Raw genomic sequence first — 18,455 nt, 5'->3', positions numbered from 1 at the left:
CTGTTTGCACATAAATGAATGTCAGCTTATCAGATCGTGGGCAGTTGTTAAATATACGTTGATACTAACCAAGATGACGAGAGAATACCGCTAATTCCAATGAACGTCAAATTTAAACAGTCGCCGGGGTAGTTGCTAGTTATTCACAAATACATTGGAGTAGTTCTGAGTGGTCATCATCAATACATCTCCTAACACAGCATCGTGAAACTCGGAAATATATTAATTAACATTCACTATACAATATATATATCATAGATTATATCATAGATAGAGGCAATAGGATTAATTACAGTTGATTGCGGTGGACGAAAACAGTCTAATCAAAAACATCATCACAGATGCCAGTCAGACTTATCTATAATTTAACTTTTCATGAAAAAAAAAGTTGAATTGACCAGGATTGGCACTTACAGAGACGATTCGGTGGTCCTATTTCAAGTGCGATAGATAGTATGTAGGCGAAAAATTCAATCTTTCATTTACTTCAAATTGAACAACCACGAATTCCCGTTTTTATTTTTGCACACTTTCTAGCTTCCATGATCGTTTGTGTTCACAATTGAAGCGATAACTCACCAAATGGAAAAGGATTGTAAGAAAAATGTGTATTCTTCTTATCCTTATAGATGGTACCATTTGCCAACACAATGGATTTCTTTCTTATGCTTTAAAATCTGTTTTGATTCGGCTTGAATGCGTTGAGAAATCAAAAGAAGGACGTGTCTCCAAACTTGAACTTACTAAGCAACCCGTATCATAACAACAAGTGATTTAAGAGGATAATCCGAAAATCACTGAGGGGGCCAACCTCGGGCTGGAACAATGCTTTGAAAATGTAAGTTACGTTATCTGTATTATGGTGCATTTCTTTCCATTACATGGGGTTGTTCTTTTGTTTGTTTTTCTTTCAAAGCCATGTAAAAAAACTCCGGGATCTTAATTAAAATTGTTGCTGTAGTGACTATTTCACTTGTGGAATTGTCACCAAGCCCCCCCCCCCCACACACACACACACACACACATAGTCAGATTGTGACTGTGCCAATTCTGGTTTATATGATCCCAGTTTTGGGCTGATGTGAAATCATTGGATGCAAGCCACGTAGAGAAACTGTCATAATAGAGCTTTTAGCATGTTCTATGATGTGGATGTCTGGGAGGGGGTCTGTGGAGGAGGCACAACGTGTAAACTGATGAGAATTGACAGTACGATATTCTTATAGAACTCAGTGATCGTGGACGCCGTCTGTAGTATATTCACTTTAATGAGCAAGTTATTTTTTCTAACTGAGAATACTGAGTGACGCGAAGTTAATGTCTTAATCTGTGATTAAGGACCACAACAGCCGGCATGTGAATGAAGTGCACAACTATAGACTCTCATACAGAGCTGCGCTAATTCGCCTGTACTTGTTCCATCGAGTGTAAACAACAACAACAACAACCCCACTACATTGTGAGCACATCAATGGGAAATGCAACAATACAATGAGGGGTGAGGTGTGTCCGTTTCACCTCTCACACTCATTAAGAGTGGGAAAATGGGGATTTGTTGCTTGGTTACCATTGGGTGGACGACGCGTCCTGAATGGCGAGGAAGAGAGGGTTTACGCAAGAGTGGTTACTTTGACAGTTTACAATATAGTGAGCAGGTAATAAAAGAACTCAACTGATTACTACAAATCACCGAGTGGTGGGGGTGAATAGCGGCAGTCAGACTGTTCCCGGCATGTGGACGGAGGAAACAGCTGCCTTAGCTGGTTCTCGCCTAAGAAACTGGTGACACCGACATAAAAGGGTTCACCGGGAAACAAAAATGATGCAACATAAAAACGTCGTCGGCGTCTTCTGAAGCGGGCACGCGTTTAATAAATACACGTGGAACTTTATTGAGAAGTTGAAAAACTGGAAATTGAATATACATTCGAATTTACTAATCTTGCTTGAAGTATTGTTCCTAAGAAGTTAGTGCAAAGGGTGATTGACAGGTTAGGATTTTAATTGTGGTCTCTATTTGGCCGTGATTTTTCGCACATTAAAGACAGTTAAAAGACGATGTTGGTAGTTCTGAAAGGCCACTTCCAGTGACTGCGTCCAATCATGGTATGAAAGCCCACAAAACGCCCCATTCCAGCACTAAATATCCTTGCCTCAAGGCAGTAGGGTACAATGAATGATGTCGATACCTGGCTGCCTAATCCTTGGTGTTTATATAAGCTCTATTCTCATTAGACACTTCTGACTGGAGTTTGATTTTCCCGGATAATTGTTAGTCGTTTTGAAGGGCCATCAACAGCAGTGCGTACCCCCCTCCCCTCAACGCTAAAGAAAGTTGTCTGAGACACAAATCATTAACAACAAACAAACATACTAAAATATTCATATACGAGGATTGATGGTAACAACATAGTTAACATTTTAACTGATTTTTATTTTGTCGTCATGGAAATGTGGCGATAAATCCAATCTTATTTAACGCCAAAAAATACTTAACTGTAAGAAGAAAGTTTAAATATATTTACATGAATTAAAAATGCTACCACTGCACAGTATAGTTGCAAACATGATAATGTCGACAATTGTCATGATAATGTTCGTTATTATTATTTTTTAAATTGGTGCCATGTTTAACTACAATTGTCATGAGGACTCTCTATTACGTGACATCTTTACCAGAATGTCATTTTTTATTTTCATAAAGCTCCTAGATTAGAAAGAAATACACAAAAGCAGCTACTACACGACAGCATTTACTGTACAACACTTATATGAAATCTTGTTACTGGATGATATGTGAAAAACGTCAGTTTCCCAGTAGTGCAGTTCTGACAGCATATTGTGGGGTGGGAAGTTGACGTGCTTCGTTCCACCGAATATGCTCAAAACATAACTATGGAGGGCCCAGACGTTCTATTTCACTGTCACTGTGAATGGGTTTGTTTTGGTGTTATTCTACCAGTTGTCGGACAGAAAGTAAATACAAATAAGATTGACCCTTAATCAACGTAACCTGAAATACACAATATACTCATGACGTCACTTTTATTGATGCTATATGTATTTAGATATCATAATGCTAATAAAACGGTCGACGGCTATTGGATGATATCTAATAGCTAGTTAAAAGTGTGTATCGACACTCTACTAAGAAACAAGATAATGGTTCATTGCCAGAGATCCCCCGAATGACTCGGAGTCCGCACATGTCTCCAAAGACGCAGTGGCGGTTTTCAGATGCCCACGTTTCAACATCTCTGGTGGCTTTTTTCGACCCAATATTTATAAAACAAATAAAATTTACAACTCGTATATTTAGAATAAAAATTGTAGCTAGTACAATGACCAAGATAAAGTATTTACAATTTGCCAAAAATAGAGAAAATGGCAAAACATTTAGACACACCGACGTAACAAAGAAGCAAATAAAACAGTCGTTTTGAAATCGGTATGAATATGTATTATATTATATTCGTCGTAGTTTTTTCATACTAAAAGTCTCTTGCAGAATTTCCAAATAAATCTATCGTTCCCTGGAATAAAACGAGCGCTTTGGTGGGAAGTCGACGTTCGAAATAAAAATAAAAATAAACTATATTCAATAATACAAAATTGGTTCACTGATCATGTATACACGGTTGTGATTTGTCATTTGATAAACACGATTTACATCTACATGCGGATGAATACATTGGGAAGACACCTGAGCTGCCGTTGGGTGCTCTGTGTGGTTCTTTGTGACCATGTGACATCCCCCTCATCAGACCGCTAAAACTATAGTCCGTGACTTGTCTCGATGCCATGGCAGCGGGCATCATTGCTGGTGGATAAGGACTGACAAATGCAAAGCCTCGTGGGTGTGGCGCATACGCGAAACGAACTGCTGGGTTCAGACCCATCCCGACTGTAGTGTGAACACCCCTATCTGATGTGGGTATGGGAGAGAAGGCCGACTTAAGACCAGGTGAACTCAAAGGTGATGACGATAAATACGGCCGATGTGTTAGCACTGTTCCGTTTGAGGTTGTAGTCGCAATTGTACTGAAATGTTGTGCCGAATTGTGGTTGTTCAACACCTGTTCGATTGCCTGTACCACGTCCCCGTTACACCCTTGTAGTATAAGCTGTAGCACACTTCTTTTCTGACTAGGAAACACTGAAGCTAGAATCTCGATAGGGGAACGATGCGCTCGGGAGCTGTCTGTTGAGTTAAAGATACTGGATTCGTGATGTTTTGAAGATCGAGGCGGGGGTGGTGGGAGCGATGGCGAGGATCTCGGAGAATTTTCGTCCCTCGCTGAGTAGTGGTCTGACTTGACGTCGTCTTCACTTGTTGGACTGTGGGGTTCTTCCTTCGGTGTCACTGGTGTCATATCTGGAGACGCTGATGCGGTTCTTGCGTCTGCCGACGAAGACGGGATAATCCCGGGTGATATGACCCCGCTGTCGCTGGCCGTCGATGCAGGTGATGCTGATCTTCGGTCCGCGGTTATTGATGATGACGTGGTTGCGCTATTTACTCCGGGGAAGTTGAGATCCACCTTCTGTCTTTTCATCTCTGAAATAATTAATACGTAGATTAAGTTTATAATATAGATAACAGCACGGATTTGAAAGTTTGGGTGCATAAAAACACCACCGACTTTGAAAAAGAAATAAAATAAACTCGTGATGCTATGTCATTTTCAGTTCGTCTCCCAAGTTAGTACACTTCGGTTTGTGTTGTATAGACATTATAATGAGACATTGCAATTGACCATGTCGTTTTAACCTCATCTTATTGTGAAAAAAATAGAAATTTGACCCTCTATCAAAGAGCAGAACTTCAATTCTCCATTTTAGTCAAACTATATAAATCTTACTCATAAATAATATCACTGAAGCCCACTCATACGTGTTGGTCTTGAGTCCCCCGGCTAAGTGCAAAGAGTTAGGAAACTTTCTAATATTTTCATAGAAAAGTCTTTGAACAACTTAGAAAGTACATATCATTATGAGCCGTTAATATGGTTATCACCCATTCCTGCTCCCATTCGCGTGCTAATAAACAAACTCGAGTGTAAAATTGTAAAATCGCGGCATCATTTGAAAGTGAGTAAATAGTGAGAACATATTTTCGACTCGATTGATTCGCAATAAATATAAGTAAAATTGAATTGTTAAATCGATTGGGGTGGCCCAGCGTTTGAGAAGCAATTTGTGTGGAACGAACGCGGTATAGACATTAATGTACTGCCTAGAACCTTGCTGGAGGGGGGTATTTTGTCGAACTTGCGGGAAAAGGGTCTCATCAGTGGCGAAATGAGATTACGAAAGCTATACTCTGCCAATATGTAGTGGCAAATGTGATTACTGTGTATAACGCCGAGTTAATGGAGTGTTAAATGCGTCGTATATGTTGACATATTGTCTTAGCTGAAGAGATTCGTCGTTACTTACACCTAAAACACAAAAAGTGATTATAAAGGGCTCCGTGTTTAATTGCGAGATCGCAATCATATTGACTCCTGTTAATGCGTCCTGTACGGAGGCGCACATACTGGAACCGGCGCCGTGCGGTCCCTAAAGCCACTCGCAACTTTCTACGTAAAGAAACTAGCATTATTCATCCCCGCGGATTAAAACAGATGTGACGTTTAATATCGAATAAATTCAAATTATACGACCAAATGTAATTTTTATTTGAGGTTTTTTCATTATATTCCTTCAGAGGTTGTTTTGTAATGTATTCTCGGGCTCTATGGTGATTTTACGGCGTTCGTATTTAAATACGCGTTTATACGTGGAAGAGGAATGCATATTATATGATTCGGAAAGCGTAAAACTCAAATTGATTTTTTGCAGTGAAGACTTATGAAAATAATATGTTCACTTAGAGCCCTGCACGTTGTACGAGAATAGGAAATATACATTCATTACCCAGGCAAGTAATTTATTGATATTCGCGATGACTTTATCGCAAGTATGTTCATTATAGTCACGTTAGGGGGTACATCGTGAATAATTCATCGCGTGTGGGGGCTCTTTGCAAGGCTCTGTGTAAGTTAGTCGGTAATTAGTTACTCGAGTCTTTGGGTATTGTCATTTCAATGGCACAGTGAACTAGACCTAAATTAAACAAACATAAACTAAATTTAGCAAACATAAACTAAATTAAAACATAAATTAAATATATATATAAACTATATAACACCAAACCAAGCCACTCAGTACATTACGAAACTAAACAAAGAAAAACATGGGAATAAATACCAACACAAAACTCAACAAACCCAAATCGATCCAATTCCAAACTAGACAACTAAACATAGCAAACCCAGACTAAACCAAACAACCGAGGTAATTTAAAACCAAATCAAGTAAACTATTCAAACTTTAGCAAAACTAAACTAAACCATTACAACTTTTAAAACAAAACTAAACTATTAAAACTTTAAGCCAAATCAATTAAAACTAAACAAAACGTGTAGTGGCAATTTTAAATAATTTGCACGTGATTCTCCATTTGGCGGTAGTGGAACGAGAGTCCGCAAAACATTTCAAACGAAGCTAAAATTAGTGTAACAAGTAGAAACACGATGAAGTGTTCTTTTAGAAACACTTAAAACAGTAGTAAAACATAACATATTTTTACAAATTGGTCACTATTGATAATATTTCTACGCTGTCATTGTGAGAAGCGTCGTACGTTCTGTGAGCGACTACATGGAGAGTGGCCCGGAACAAAGAAACCCACGACTCCACTCACTGTATTTAGCTTCACGCTATAATTAATTAATTCGTTCATTTTTTTTTTTTTTTATTTTTAAAAAGGAGATCATTCTTTATTTGTAATTGATCCAGGATCGTTGTACATGTGTAAATTATTAAGTAGTCTAGCATAATGTACAATATACTGTACGCTTCTAGACATTCCATCAAAATCACCGAAGCCCCAGAATTTAAAAGAAAAATATTTCTGTTGATTACAGTTACTGTATCCAGTTTGATATCATCTTCGCGCACGTGCGTGCACGTGTAGTTGAATAAGTGCCCAGTTTAATTAAGTTATCAAAATACTCTGAAGTTAAAAGCAGACACGTTTATTTTTACCTATACATATCCTGGGCAACGTCACTGGTTAGAATGGATACGAAACACTTTAATTTAGGGACTTCTCTCGAGCACACTCGTAAGAAATATAAAGCCGCATGCAGAACTTAACTATATAACGCCGTCTCCGTAAAGTCGATATTATTGTCGCACGTCTTTCTGATTCAAATCGGCGAGTTTCATTTGATTCGAATCAAGCTGCGTTTTTGTGTTAACTCGAGGACTGTGGAGCGTACCACCACACGTGTATTCATTACGGAAACCAATCTCACGCAGCTAGCCATGCCGAAATAATCTGCGCAATTTCCAGCCCACAAAATATCCGTGTTTTCGTGCTCAATTTTTAGCACGTTTTTCCAGTTATTTGCTACACTGAATAGCCTGTGTTGGTAATCGTTGGTGTAGTACAGAAAGAAAAAAAAACATTATTTGACCGGAACGCAATAATCAGACATCCACACATTTTTATTTTGTTTTAAAATCGGCGAATCGATTAGTCTTCGATAAGGTGAGCGAAGACAATTGCCGTATGTTACCGTCCATACGTTACAACTAGTGTACGGCGAATGAGCAGCACGCTCAATTCAGAAAAGCCACAAAACTTCTTTGTTCCGGTGATAGACGCGCGATTCTACCCCAATTTGCATTCCAAATGACGATTAAACGATCCCGATTTACTAATAAAAAATGAAAAATAGGAAATAGAGGCTGTTGAAATTGACGGAATATCAATTCACTTAACGAGTACACTAGACTCACTCGGATCCAATAATCGCTCCCATTCACCGGGAATCTAATAACGCAGTCGCCGGAGTTACCACGCAGCAATTTCGGAGTGTTTTTGTCCTCGTCAAGAGTCGCGTCAGTAGCAAGACGTCGACAATGGCTGGAAAGAAACGACGAATTTCATTTCCGAAATACCAGATTTAATTATTTGCCGCACAATCCATCAAAAAGCAATCATTGCACCCGATTTCTACCACTTTGCTACATCACCGGAAATACCACATATTTATTAAAAAATCATCCGCTGTAAGTATGCCTACAGAATCTAGCCATTTGCCATTACTTTAATGAGTGCCTGCATTCCGAGTGTTTGGTGGGGTTTGATTGCCATGGCAATAGCTTAGTTATAAATTTCGCCAAATTACTGGAATATTAGCAAACATGATGGATTTCACATCCGGGTAATTTGTGAGTCCAATACAATATCTCTTAACTATGCAAATAGGTAACATGTTAAATCCTGATTGCTCTTCCTCCTCGTCACATGCCAAAACGATAAAATTGTTTCATTCAAGCTTGTATTATAAAAAAAATAGTTTCTTTGTTCTGATACATCGAGATGTGTTTTCACACGAAAATGTAAACACGAAAACAAAACAAAACAGAAGGAAACGAAAAGATAATAGTACGTGCCCAACGCCACTACGTTATTTTAGTTATTAACTGTTTTAGTATTTATAAAAAAAATGGTAAAAAAGCATTATAATGTTGATACCCATACATTCAAATAAAGCTGTCAGTCTCCATATTCTGTTTCATAACTTGAATTTAAATTTATTGATTTCACTTAAAAGTTGGAAAATTTCACAGTCCCTGTTATCGACGATTTTTTAGTCGTTTTTATTTATTTTTTCATTTTTTTTTTATTTAAACCATTTTAAATATTATCGCGCACGACTTACCAGACTTGAATCAATTCTGAGTCAACCCTGTCAGTGGTATAGTAATAACGAGCGGCGATGAAAAGAAAGTCGTATTGCCGGCCTGCACGTCGTTGCAAGGCGACGCCACAGTCAGCGATTATACAAGTAATAGATATTGATATATCACAATGATGGCAAACCAGGGGATACATCTTTCCTTGACAGGTATCATACCATTCTATAGAAGTCTACTGCAAACTATTTAACCAGATTGTGGCTTGACTAAAGAGCTTTTCACCGGTTTCCCCGCGTGTACTTGATCACCGTATAAAAGACTCAAATGGTCTGCGATCAACCGCCCAGTCGAGCGATCGATTTTTTTTTTTCAAAATCACAACAGTGGTTTTGAAACAGCCGCATTTATCGATAACTATCGCTGGTTTTTCAAAACAAAAGAGTTTCGTTTTATGAAATGTTTTATAATAAATGAGTTACTGTGCAATATGGAAGGGGCCTACATCCAAAGTATGGGCTTAACAGATTGCGTTGCCCGATGAACGCCGGTTCCTTCACGCCTCAATCTTTTGCGAGAAACGTCGAAAGTGTTCTTTGTTGTCATCTTACACGGTTTTGGTTTAGATAAATAATATCAATCTAATTTGTTAAATTTTCTTCAGATCCACGAATAATGTGAGTTCTTCAGAGTTCAAGCCCCCTGCATCGCGGCGTGTCCCATGGGAAACGGAACACACATTGAAGCACATTATTCCAGCACTGGCAACACTGGTATTCACAGGGAAATTAGTCGGACCAGAACGTGCACAAGGTATATCTCAGCGTCGTACAAAGGTCGTTCTCGGTGATTATTGCAAACATTGTAATAATATAATTGCGTTTTCATATTTCCAAAAACGAATCCATGAGGAGATAGGGGAAATCCTGAAGGCCATGGGGGCTCATCTTTGTACACATACACGCGAACGTTTTGTAATTTATAAACACACAAAAGACAAAAAGTTTCAGAAAAGTGTTTTAGAAATTTGAGCGTCAACTCGTCTGAAAGTAAATGTTTTCAATTTTGTTTATTTGGCATAAACATAAGTCTGTAAAAATTTATGTGACGAAACTTATTCTGCTTCTCATGTTATCGCTAGCCGAGCAAATGTACCCGTCATAAACGAATCATCAAACGTTGGTAACAAATGAAGCGGCGCCAAACAGAATAACTGTATAAACTTATTGTTCTAAAATCATTAATTTATTTGACGAAATAACTGGTAATTGGCTGTTTAGTTTAAGAGTTCGAAACAGTCGTAATCTTACCCAGATTGACAACAGCGAGAAGCCCAAATTCGGTGTCAACTTTCGCATTTAAGTTATTCGGTAATAAAAAAATAACGTACAAAGCAGTTTTAATATTCCGTGTTTGTTTTCAAAGTTTTGCCAGACTGTAGACTTTAATGTGTAACTGTGACAGTGAGTCTCTGATCGGAGATAACGGTTCCAATTTGTTGATAGCCACTTGAAACCATTTACTCAACGAAGATCGATAGCATATCAAGTCATCGACCGATCGCCAAAAACTCCATGTGCACCAGCTCGCTTGAAATTATCCCGCTAAGAGCGGCCACCAACATAGTTAGAGTGTGTACCGGTGGACACCACCAACAGTGCGATCAACTGAAAGTTTGGCCGTTCCTAGTGAAAGTGTCCGGTATCAACCAGGCGCATTAGCTTCAGAACATTAACTTCACCAACAAAGCAACTTCAGTTTCGTTTTCAAAAATCACATAAACGCTTTCATGTCGATGTGATCGTGACTCATTGGTAGAAATCTTGACTACATATGCGAGTCATTACGCGGCTACTCGGCGTATAACGGTGGCAAACAAACAGTCCTTACACGTACTCATGCACAAATATTGAAGTGTCGGAACTTTTTTGCTTTCAAAAATAAGTGACTATTCATTGTGAACGAAGTCAGTTGCCGATCCACCCTATAAACTGTCTAAAATTGTTTTGATCTGTACATGAAGGTTACATCATACTTTAGAAACACAAGTTAATATCCGGATAAACGTATTCTTCCAGGCTCAATGGCACCAGTGACAATTAAAAAAACAGATTTTCGTTTTCTCACTTCTTTGTTATTAACGAACACACCAGAGTGTTCTTATCGAAGGTTAGTACAATCAAGAGCTGATACAAATGAAATAAAAATAATTAGTTCTTTCCATGACTAATAGTTCTCTATTTAGTTTTGTTTTTAACTGATCGCGTGTTGTTTTATTTCATTGTTTTCTTTTCTGCATTTTAAACTTGGAGTTGATCACATGTGAGTGACGCACACATGTAGTAACGCACTATATTGTATGTTTCAATGTTGTTTTATTTATACATCGTTATCCGATTACATCGGCGAATTCGTACATACGGCAAGTTGTCAATTTAATGTATAAGTACATTCCTTAAAAAAAATAACGGCTTTGCTTCCCACGTTTACGACGACCTTTCCCCTCTCTGTTCAACACGATTCTGTGTTTAATTATGTGATTTGTTTCCGTTTTCTGTAAATTTGTTTTGTAATTGATTAATTGGACAATCGATTAAAAACTAAGCACCTTGAAATAAACGTGAGAATAATTAAGTGGACACATTATATAGTAAATAAATAAAGAACTATCAGTATTGAAGTGGATTTTTTGCGTGCTTTGCTTGGTGTATAGTACCAACTTGCAGTGAGGAGTTAAGTTATGCAGAAATTTCGCAATGTGTTTGGTTACTGTAAGTAACGATTTTGATAACTTAAAATTATAAAAAGTAATTAAGCGAAACTTGGATCTGAGTGTAGTTGTCTTGATAGTGCATGTATAATAATAATAATAATACCAACGCACAATAGTGCCTATCACTTACCTGGGCTCATTGGGTCAGTATCGTTGGGTGGTGTCGCCCGATATGATCCATATGTTTTTGATGTCGCCGCAGCTGATGAAGCGTTCATTGCAAATATTGCACTTTCGGCGTTACCATATAAGAAGCCCAGCTCTCGAGCTTCGTTTTCTTCCTGCGCCTGCTGACGCCTGAGTGCAACTTGTGCGGCCATGACACGCTGTCTCTCTGCGATCAGGGTGCATTTGGCGCAGACACAGTCCCGCCATCGACAATAGCGTTTGTGTCCCTTCAGTGCTGACACCACGCCGTGGTTGCGACAACGTGCACACTTCGGTGTCCGCGGGTACGGCTTCTCGGTTCTAATGAGCAGCGTTGGCGGCTGCTGCTGGTGGTGGTGGTGTCCCGCCGCCGATGTCGATATATGTTGCGATCGAGATTGTTGCTCCATGTGGTTATTCAAACTCATCCTGTCTGCAAGTTGCCGTCAGTCGACTAGTGACCGTGGACCAGTAAATGAAACGCCGACGATAGCAAGTTTTGGTGTCCCCAATGTTGTACACTCACAACCACAATACTGTTAAAAGTGAGTTACCCCTACTCCGTTGACTATAAGCCTCGTTCAACAACGTCGCTTGTTAGCGCCGCCCTCTTTTGCCGGTTCGGTACTTATTTGTTTTACCAGAAATTGAAAAGTCGCTCCCAGTGATGCGTATCGCCGAGTGTGATTGGTTAGTGTCGAACACCCCGACTTTTAATAGGCGTGTGGTGATTGGTGGAGAGCTGCAAGAAGCTGACAGTTAGTCGTTTCACTGGGATGAGAAAGAATGGTAATGGTAACATCAACAAAAGTAGCTGACTAGGTCCTGTATATTTAAATGATTGGTTATCCAGTGACGATGACAGTTTGTTTTACTGACCAAACCCTTACACAGCTTGATGACTGTGGCATCCGATAATCCCACACACAGAAATACCTTCACGAGTCTTCACCCACTGCATGTACGTACAAATTCAAGAAACAAAAGTGGAAAAAGTCGTGGACTTTTCACGGTTAAATATCAATGATTAAATCACTGATAAGGTTTACGTGATATCCCTGGTACACAGACTGGAGTCCGTTGTTGGTCACTAGATGTCAATCAAATAGCAAGGAACTCTTGGTGTTTTCACAAACTATTTGCACGCTTTCGCTGCAGGCTTCGGTGACGCTGTGTCATCGTTTACTTAACAGTCAAGCCAATTACCATAATCTCTATAGCTAACATCGTAAATGCTAACACTCCCAAATGTTTTCGGCTTGGGAGCAGTGTCACCCTCCTCCCTCTCCCCTCCCCTTTCCCTATCCATCAGGACTCTTAGTCAAATTCGAGACTGCGGACCTCAGCGCACCATCTCGTGTCTAAAGCAGTATCGAGAAATACACTAAGCACCTTTTTTTGAAAACCAAGACATTCGCTGCTGCATTTGTTTAATCCTAAACAACTTGCAATAATATGTCTTGAACATCGACGATATCAACAACACGAGTGCAGAAAACGCAACATTATCAAACCAAGGCCGAGCTCGTGATATGTCACTTGACACTATGCCCATTTCAAATACCTCGCATAACTTAACCTGTGAATTCTACTCTGCTATCTGAGGTTACTGACGATTACACTCCCTAAAACATGGTACCGGGCCGCACTATGAAGCATTCTAGTTTAACGTATATTAGGTCGTTTCCGTGTTAAGGATGTAGTACACTAATATATATAACGGGATTTCCTTTTCAGATGCTAGAGACCAGCCTAAAACGTGTTTAACTTTTCAGAAGGCGAATCTTTTTTTTTTCTTTCCTTGCATAAAAAGCACATACAATCCGGGCTCTATGAAAACATCATCCCCACCCCACTGTATACAAAAGCTAGTAGAGACGGCGATGAAAAGGGGACAAAAACGTGCTTTCAGTGGCGATGGCAAAACCTGTTTTGTGATCTAAAAAGGTAATTGTGTACCATCAGGTCAGGCACTGAATGGCTCGTTGTGTGTGTGTTGTTGGTTTCTGTGCGATATAAAGACATCACCGCACAATAAATTTGCACATGCTACAGTGAGCGAATTCATAAAACCTGAAAGCTCTATGTGGTGTGTATAAAGTTATTCAACTACCCAATGCATGCGATCGCTCTACCCTGTCTCTCTCACATCGCTCGTTTGTCCCTTTTTTTTCTAAGGCGGGTTTTCCGTAGTGATTCCACATTTTTTTCTGTTATATTGCTAAACAAATTACCAAACGTGGTACAGCATTTCAGTCACACGACACAGACGACTGGTTTGTTCACCGAAGATCACTTTTTTTTTTCTTTTGCGAGCCATCACAATCGGGGTCTCCGTACGTAACCTCCGAAATACCCAGTGGTCACTTGTTCCAGACCATTATACATTAAAGTTACCCGGGTCGTAGCCTCGGAACTTCATTCAACAACTTTCCCTCCCCTAACCCGTTATATGTGATCAATAAACAAGATGACCAAACGAAAAAAAAAGACTTTGAAGTGAAAAGACGCGATTTGAAAAGGAGCTCTGACTGGAATCACCAACACTACGACAAAAATGTCCCCCTTCTCCTCCCACTTATGATAGATTTTGAAATTGTGATATTTTTTTTCAAATTATAATAATATAAATGAAGTGCTAATTTGTAAACGTATCTAACTGTGTTCACTCTTTTGCTGGCTCAATAATAATAGCGAGTTAAATATGCTTACATTGAAGGATGGGACTATTAAGGCTAATTTCGGCAAACGAACAATGCCGCTACCAGTCACACCACCACACAAGGGTTTTGGTCCATTCAGTCTATAAAAGAAAAAAAGAGGTACAGTAGCCACTGCAGGGAGAAAAAGAAAGATCGAAGTCTTTGTGCACATTGTTAGGTGTATAGATTATTTGATTTCTCTGTATAGAGTGCATATGAATAGCGTGATTTCAACCGAACAACACGATTAGAAGACGGGCACAATACTGCCAAAACACACATGCCGGTTTTGGCTGCTCAATCCCTCGGCTCGAGAGAGTAAATTAGTCATGTTACAAGACGTCCCTTGCCTCATTATAAACCAACTTGTTGATTTGTTGGAGTTTACGAGGTTCTTCTGTTCTTAATTAGTCGAGAGAGATTAGTGATGTGCTTCCCTCTGAATCTGTTTCCTTCTCCGATGAAACAGCATCGGTGTATTTTTACTACCTTGTGAAAAATACATCAACAAGTCTGATCAACATTCCCGGGAGTAAAAATGTCAGTGCTTTCCAAGAGAGCTATGGCAACGCCGCTACCGTGTACTTACAACTGGTTTTAATTTAAATTGATGATTGCCATGGCAACGTAAATTGTAAATATTACCATGAGACCATCAATCGTGATCTTCAATGTGTATGCTCTAAAATGCTGGCGGTTAACAGAGAAACGTCACAGCTCACATCAACACTTGGTTACGCTTGCATTTCCCCACCCATCTTTGTTGTTTTCTTCTTCACGAAATTGTTGCATTCGTTAGTGTTATAATATGCCTGTGTAACGCAACGTTGGGCACTCCGCCGTGTTCCATTCTATTCAATCAGTCGTCCCTTACTGATTTTGTAATTGTCTTATTAAAAAACATCTTAAGAGGAAACCCGTGAATGGGTTGTAAGTCGAATCAAGTCACCCCCTAAGTTCTCGCGGTTACTCGGTGCCATCTGCTCAAACCGACACGACAGTACAGGCAGCCTCGTTTATTGAAAAGTTTGATTTCTCGGCGACGTTTTCAGCCGCGCTTCTCTATATAGCGGTGGTGTCCATGCGGCCGTCCCCATCGCTTAAACTAGAGTCTAACGTTTGTATAGAAGTATATAAAAAAGAAAAAGGAATCAGTCCAAACATCTGCCCTGAGAATTGTCTGTGATGAAGAAAGTAGACATCACACAATTTGACAGTTTGCATTGTGCTATTTTGTCATGCCAAGCAAATAAAGAATGACCTTCGAGAGACAAAAAGCCAGTTTGGCTCTTAATTGGTTGGGAGTGAGCTTGACGCTGTATGTGAACTACTCGCCTCGGGGCAATCGAGATATCTAGTGTGACATGAATAGACAGACATCACGATAGCTGACTGGGGCCAATTAGATCATTGCACCATCTTTCTTATGTTTGTTACTGTTCAGGCGCCCTGATACCCTCGCTTGCAACCGATCGTAATCTTTGAAATTGTGGCTCTTTCCCCACGGCCGGCTGCTCTCAGATAGTCAAACGTGGCCTAAATTGGTGACAGAGACAAGAGTTGGCAGAAGAACTCCGCTAATATTCAATTTATTTTCCATAATACAATGTGCTGTCATGCAGGGTTTACTTTACGGGGTCCTCAAGCCAAGTTTAGCGTGAAGTTCGGCTACGCCCTAAAAACAATAACAGACAATGAAAGAGCGTCCTCTGGCAGCCAATTCTACAGCCCTCTGAACAAATTGCTCTCGCTAATTGCGCTGCGAATTCTTTTATATATGAGGGGTTGTTTTTGAAACCGTTAAAAACTGCAAAACGTCGAACACTAGAACTTATCCGCTATGGGGAAGAGAGTTTTAAAACGACAGAAATAAGCATACATGACTTACTGGGTCGTTGGGGGTTTGTTTTCCGTTTATGACACACAGTGTGGAGAAGTCGTCTTTTGTTGGGTGTGTTTAGAGTGTACGGTCAAGAGATAGATTTGGTGTGTAAACAAAGTTACACAAGAAAACAAACATTTTAACAAGCGAGATGTATTTGTTTAGTGCAGTCACCTGTCATTGCCGGTTTCCTTTGTGTGTTAGTAAAACTGCAGTTGATGAGTTCGCTAAGTTGTCACTCTGTCAGCCTTAACAGTTGTCGACCGCCACGGCCGTCACACGCTCAATTTAAAATGAAATGGTACATTTCGTTTGAAATATCACCAGTCTCACTCCCACATAGTCCAGGCTAGTCACATAGATATGAGTGCATTAAGAAAGTGTCGGAAATGATGATGGAATTCCAAAAATCTTTGTTTTCAGATTTCAGAATTTCAAACATTCTCAGCGTTTCATGTGAACTTCAAAAGGTCAACAATCAAAGGGGAAAAAACAAAGGTTTAGCCGGCATTTTCAAATGGGTAAAGTTTTTATTTTATTTATTTATTTACTATTTATTTATTGTTTGTCTGTGTTTGTTTTTTTATTTTGTTTACTGGCGATGGAACCCGACGACCGTACGAAATATAAAACATCTCTTATAAGTGTATTAGTGTTTACTTCCACACTTGGTTACGGGGCCGAGTGGATTTTATCTTCTTTAACAATTCTTTAAAACATGTTTCCGCGTCGGTGACTCCGTTATAAAAATACGTAGTTAAATTTGATTTAAGTCGTTTTGTGCGTTCAACAAAATGGTATATTTGTTTGCTGATATTAATTTGTTCAACTCTTTCAGCAGCGGAATACACGCCCCCGAAAAACATAAGTACATTGAAGGAGGTAAAAAAATAATTGCTCCGTTAACAACAAGCTGGCCAGTGATATAATTACGCTGGTGCCAATGAATTATTCCTGTATTGTTGTGTTGGTAGTGATGATGCTGTAAAAGGCCCAGGGAAAATAGTGAGCTATTTTGGTCTTTTGAAATTTAAACGGAATTCATTCGTACATCTCGGATCACAAAGAATCTCTCCACTGTCTTGACATGTCATAACCTGTGTGAGAATTCACTGTGAACCATGTCTGTCCAAGTTCAATCATATCTGGTTTACATATATGCACTCCCTGTGACCTGTTTATTTCACTGACGCATGACAAACAAATTAAACCCAAATGATCAAATTTCTTGCAGTTTTAGCACTGCCGATATTGTCAAGATGTTGTGAATTCTTTGTTCTTTTGTTTTCCCGAATAATTGTGTGCTCCGATGGAACTATAAAGAGGGCATACGAAGCCGAACTCGATGTTTATAATATAATATTGTTTTCCACTTATAACCCGCATGACAAACATATATATTAGTTATGCATTCATATACAATAACTATTTTAACTTTCATACAAAATATATCCTTGTATACTCAGCCAAATACTAGTACCATACGATTCGTCGCCGAGAACACTGTAGACGTGTCATACTCGAAATGACTTTGAATGACACGTCCCGTATCAGTGACTAACTTGAACTAACCAAAATATTCCAGTGACCATTATCGACGACAGTGGCGGATCAACACAATTAACTATCTTAACACTTGAAATATTAAATTATATTAAACGTATCTCTCGTCACACACGCTGGGAAGAATGACTACTATATGTTAAATTAATATACATTTGGGTAATGTCGTTAAACATGTGAACAAAAGGTCTTGCGTTTATACGTATATATTCAATATATATACCTTTGTTCGGCAAAACTCAGTCTCAGTGGGAGGGTGTTGTGGACATATGGCCATCCTCGTAGGTCAATTTTCTCATGAAAATACCATTGTTTATGTGTTTAGCGGATTCTGTTTGTCCGTAAGACTATGGATCAGTTAATTAGCGAAGGATTTTTATTGTTTTCCGAAAATCATCTTGCTGTGGTGTCTCACGGAGCAGGACAGTTAATTGCCTTGTATAACGGCTCTATTCACGATATGTTTGTAAACATTTGTGTCGGATAAATGCGTGGCTTATCGATTATCTTCTTTTAATAAATCCTTTATCCAAATATGAAGTAAACTTAATCTGCTAATTGGCGGCGATTAGTGAGGTGCTAGGCTACGTGAACTACGATAGCCCGGCATATACCGTTTGTGTCGAGCTCGATC

At 39.2% G+C, this 18,455-nt stretch overlaps 1 protein-coding gene across 1 annotated transcript; it reads right to left on the bottom strand.

The window, feature by feature from the left end:
• Positions 1–3,037: 3,037 nt before the first annotated feature.
• On the bottom strand, positions 3,038–12,200 carry LOC100374921 (doublesex- and mab-3-related transcription factor A2-like). Its single transcript, XM_002734449.3, has 2 exons — positions 11,658–12,200; positions 3,038–4,558 (listed from the first exon to the last, which is right to left on the bottom strand). Exons 1-2 carry the CDS (start codon positions 12,100–12,102, stop codon positions 3,618–3,620), a joined length of 1,386 nt encoding a protein of 461 aa, XP_002734495.1. The 5' UTR covers positions 12,103–12,200; the 3' UTR covers positions 3,038–3,617.
• Between the last annotated feature and the right edge of the window lie 6,255 nt (positions 12,201–18,455).

Source organism: Saccoglossus kowalevskii, chromosome 9 (assembly GCF_978046115.1).
Source record: "Saccoglossus kowalevskii chromosome 9, keSacKowa6.1, whole genome shotgun sequence".
NCBI classification, from domain to species: Eukaryota; Metazoa; Hemichordata; class Enteropneusta; family Harrimaniidae; genus Saccoglossus; species Saccoglossus kowalevskii.
The sequence above is the reverse complement of the archived record's forward strand: the minus strand, read 5'-3'. Positions and strand labels throughout refer to the sequence as shown.

Bases quoted from the DNA above. Each gene is read 5' to 3' on its own strand.
- LOC100374921 (XM_002734449.3), bottom strand. From the start codon at position 12,102: ATGAGTTTGAATAACCACATGGAGCAACAATCTCGATCGCAACATATA. The intron at 4,559-11,657 runs GTAAGTGATAGG...TAATTATTTCAG, and splicing joins TACTGACCCAATGAGCCCAG to AGATGAAAAGACAGAAGGTG.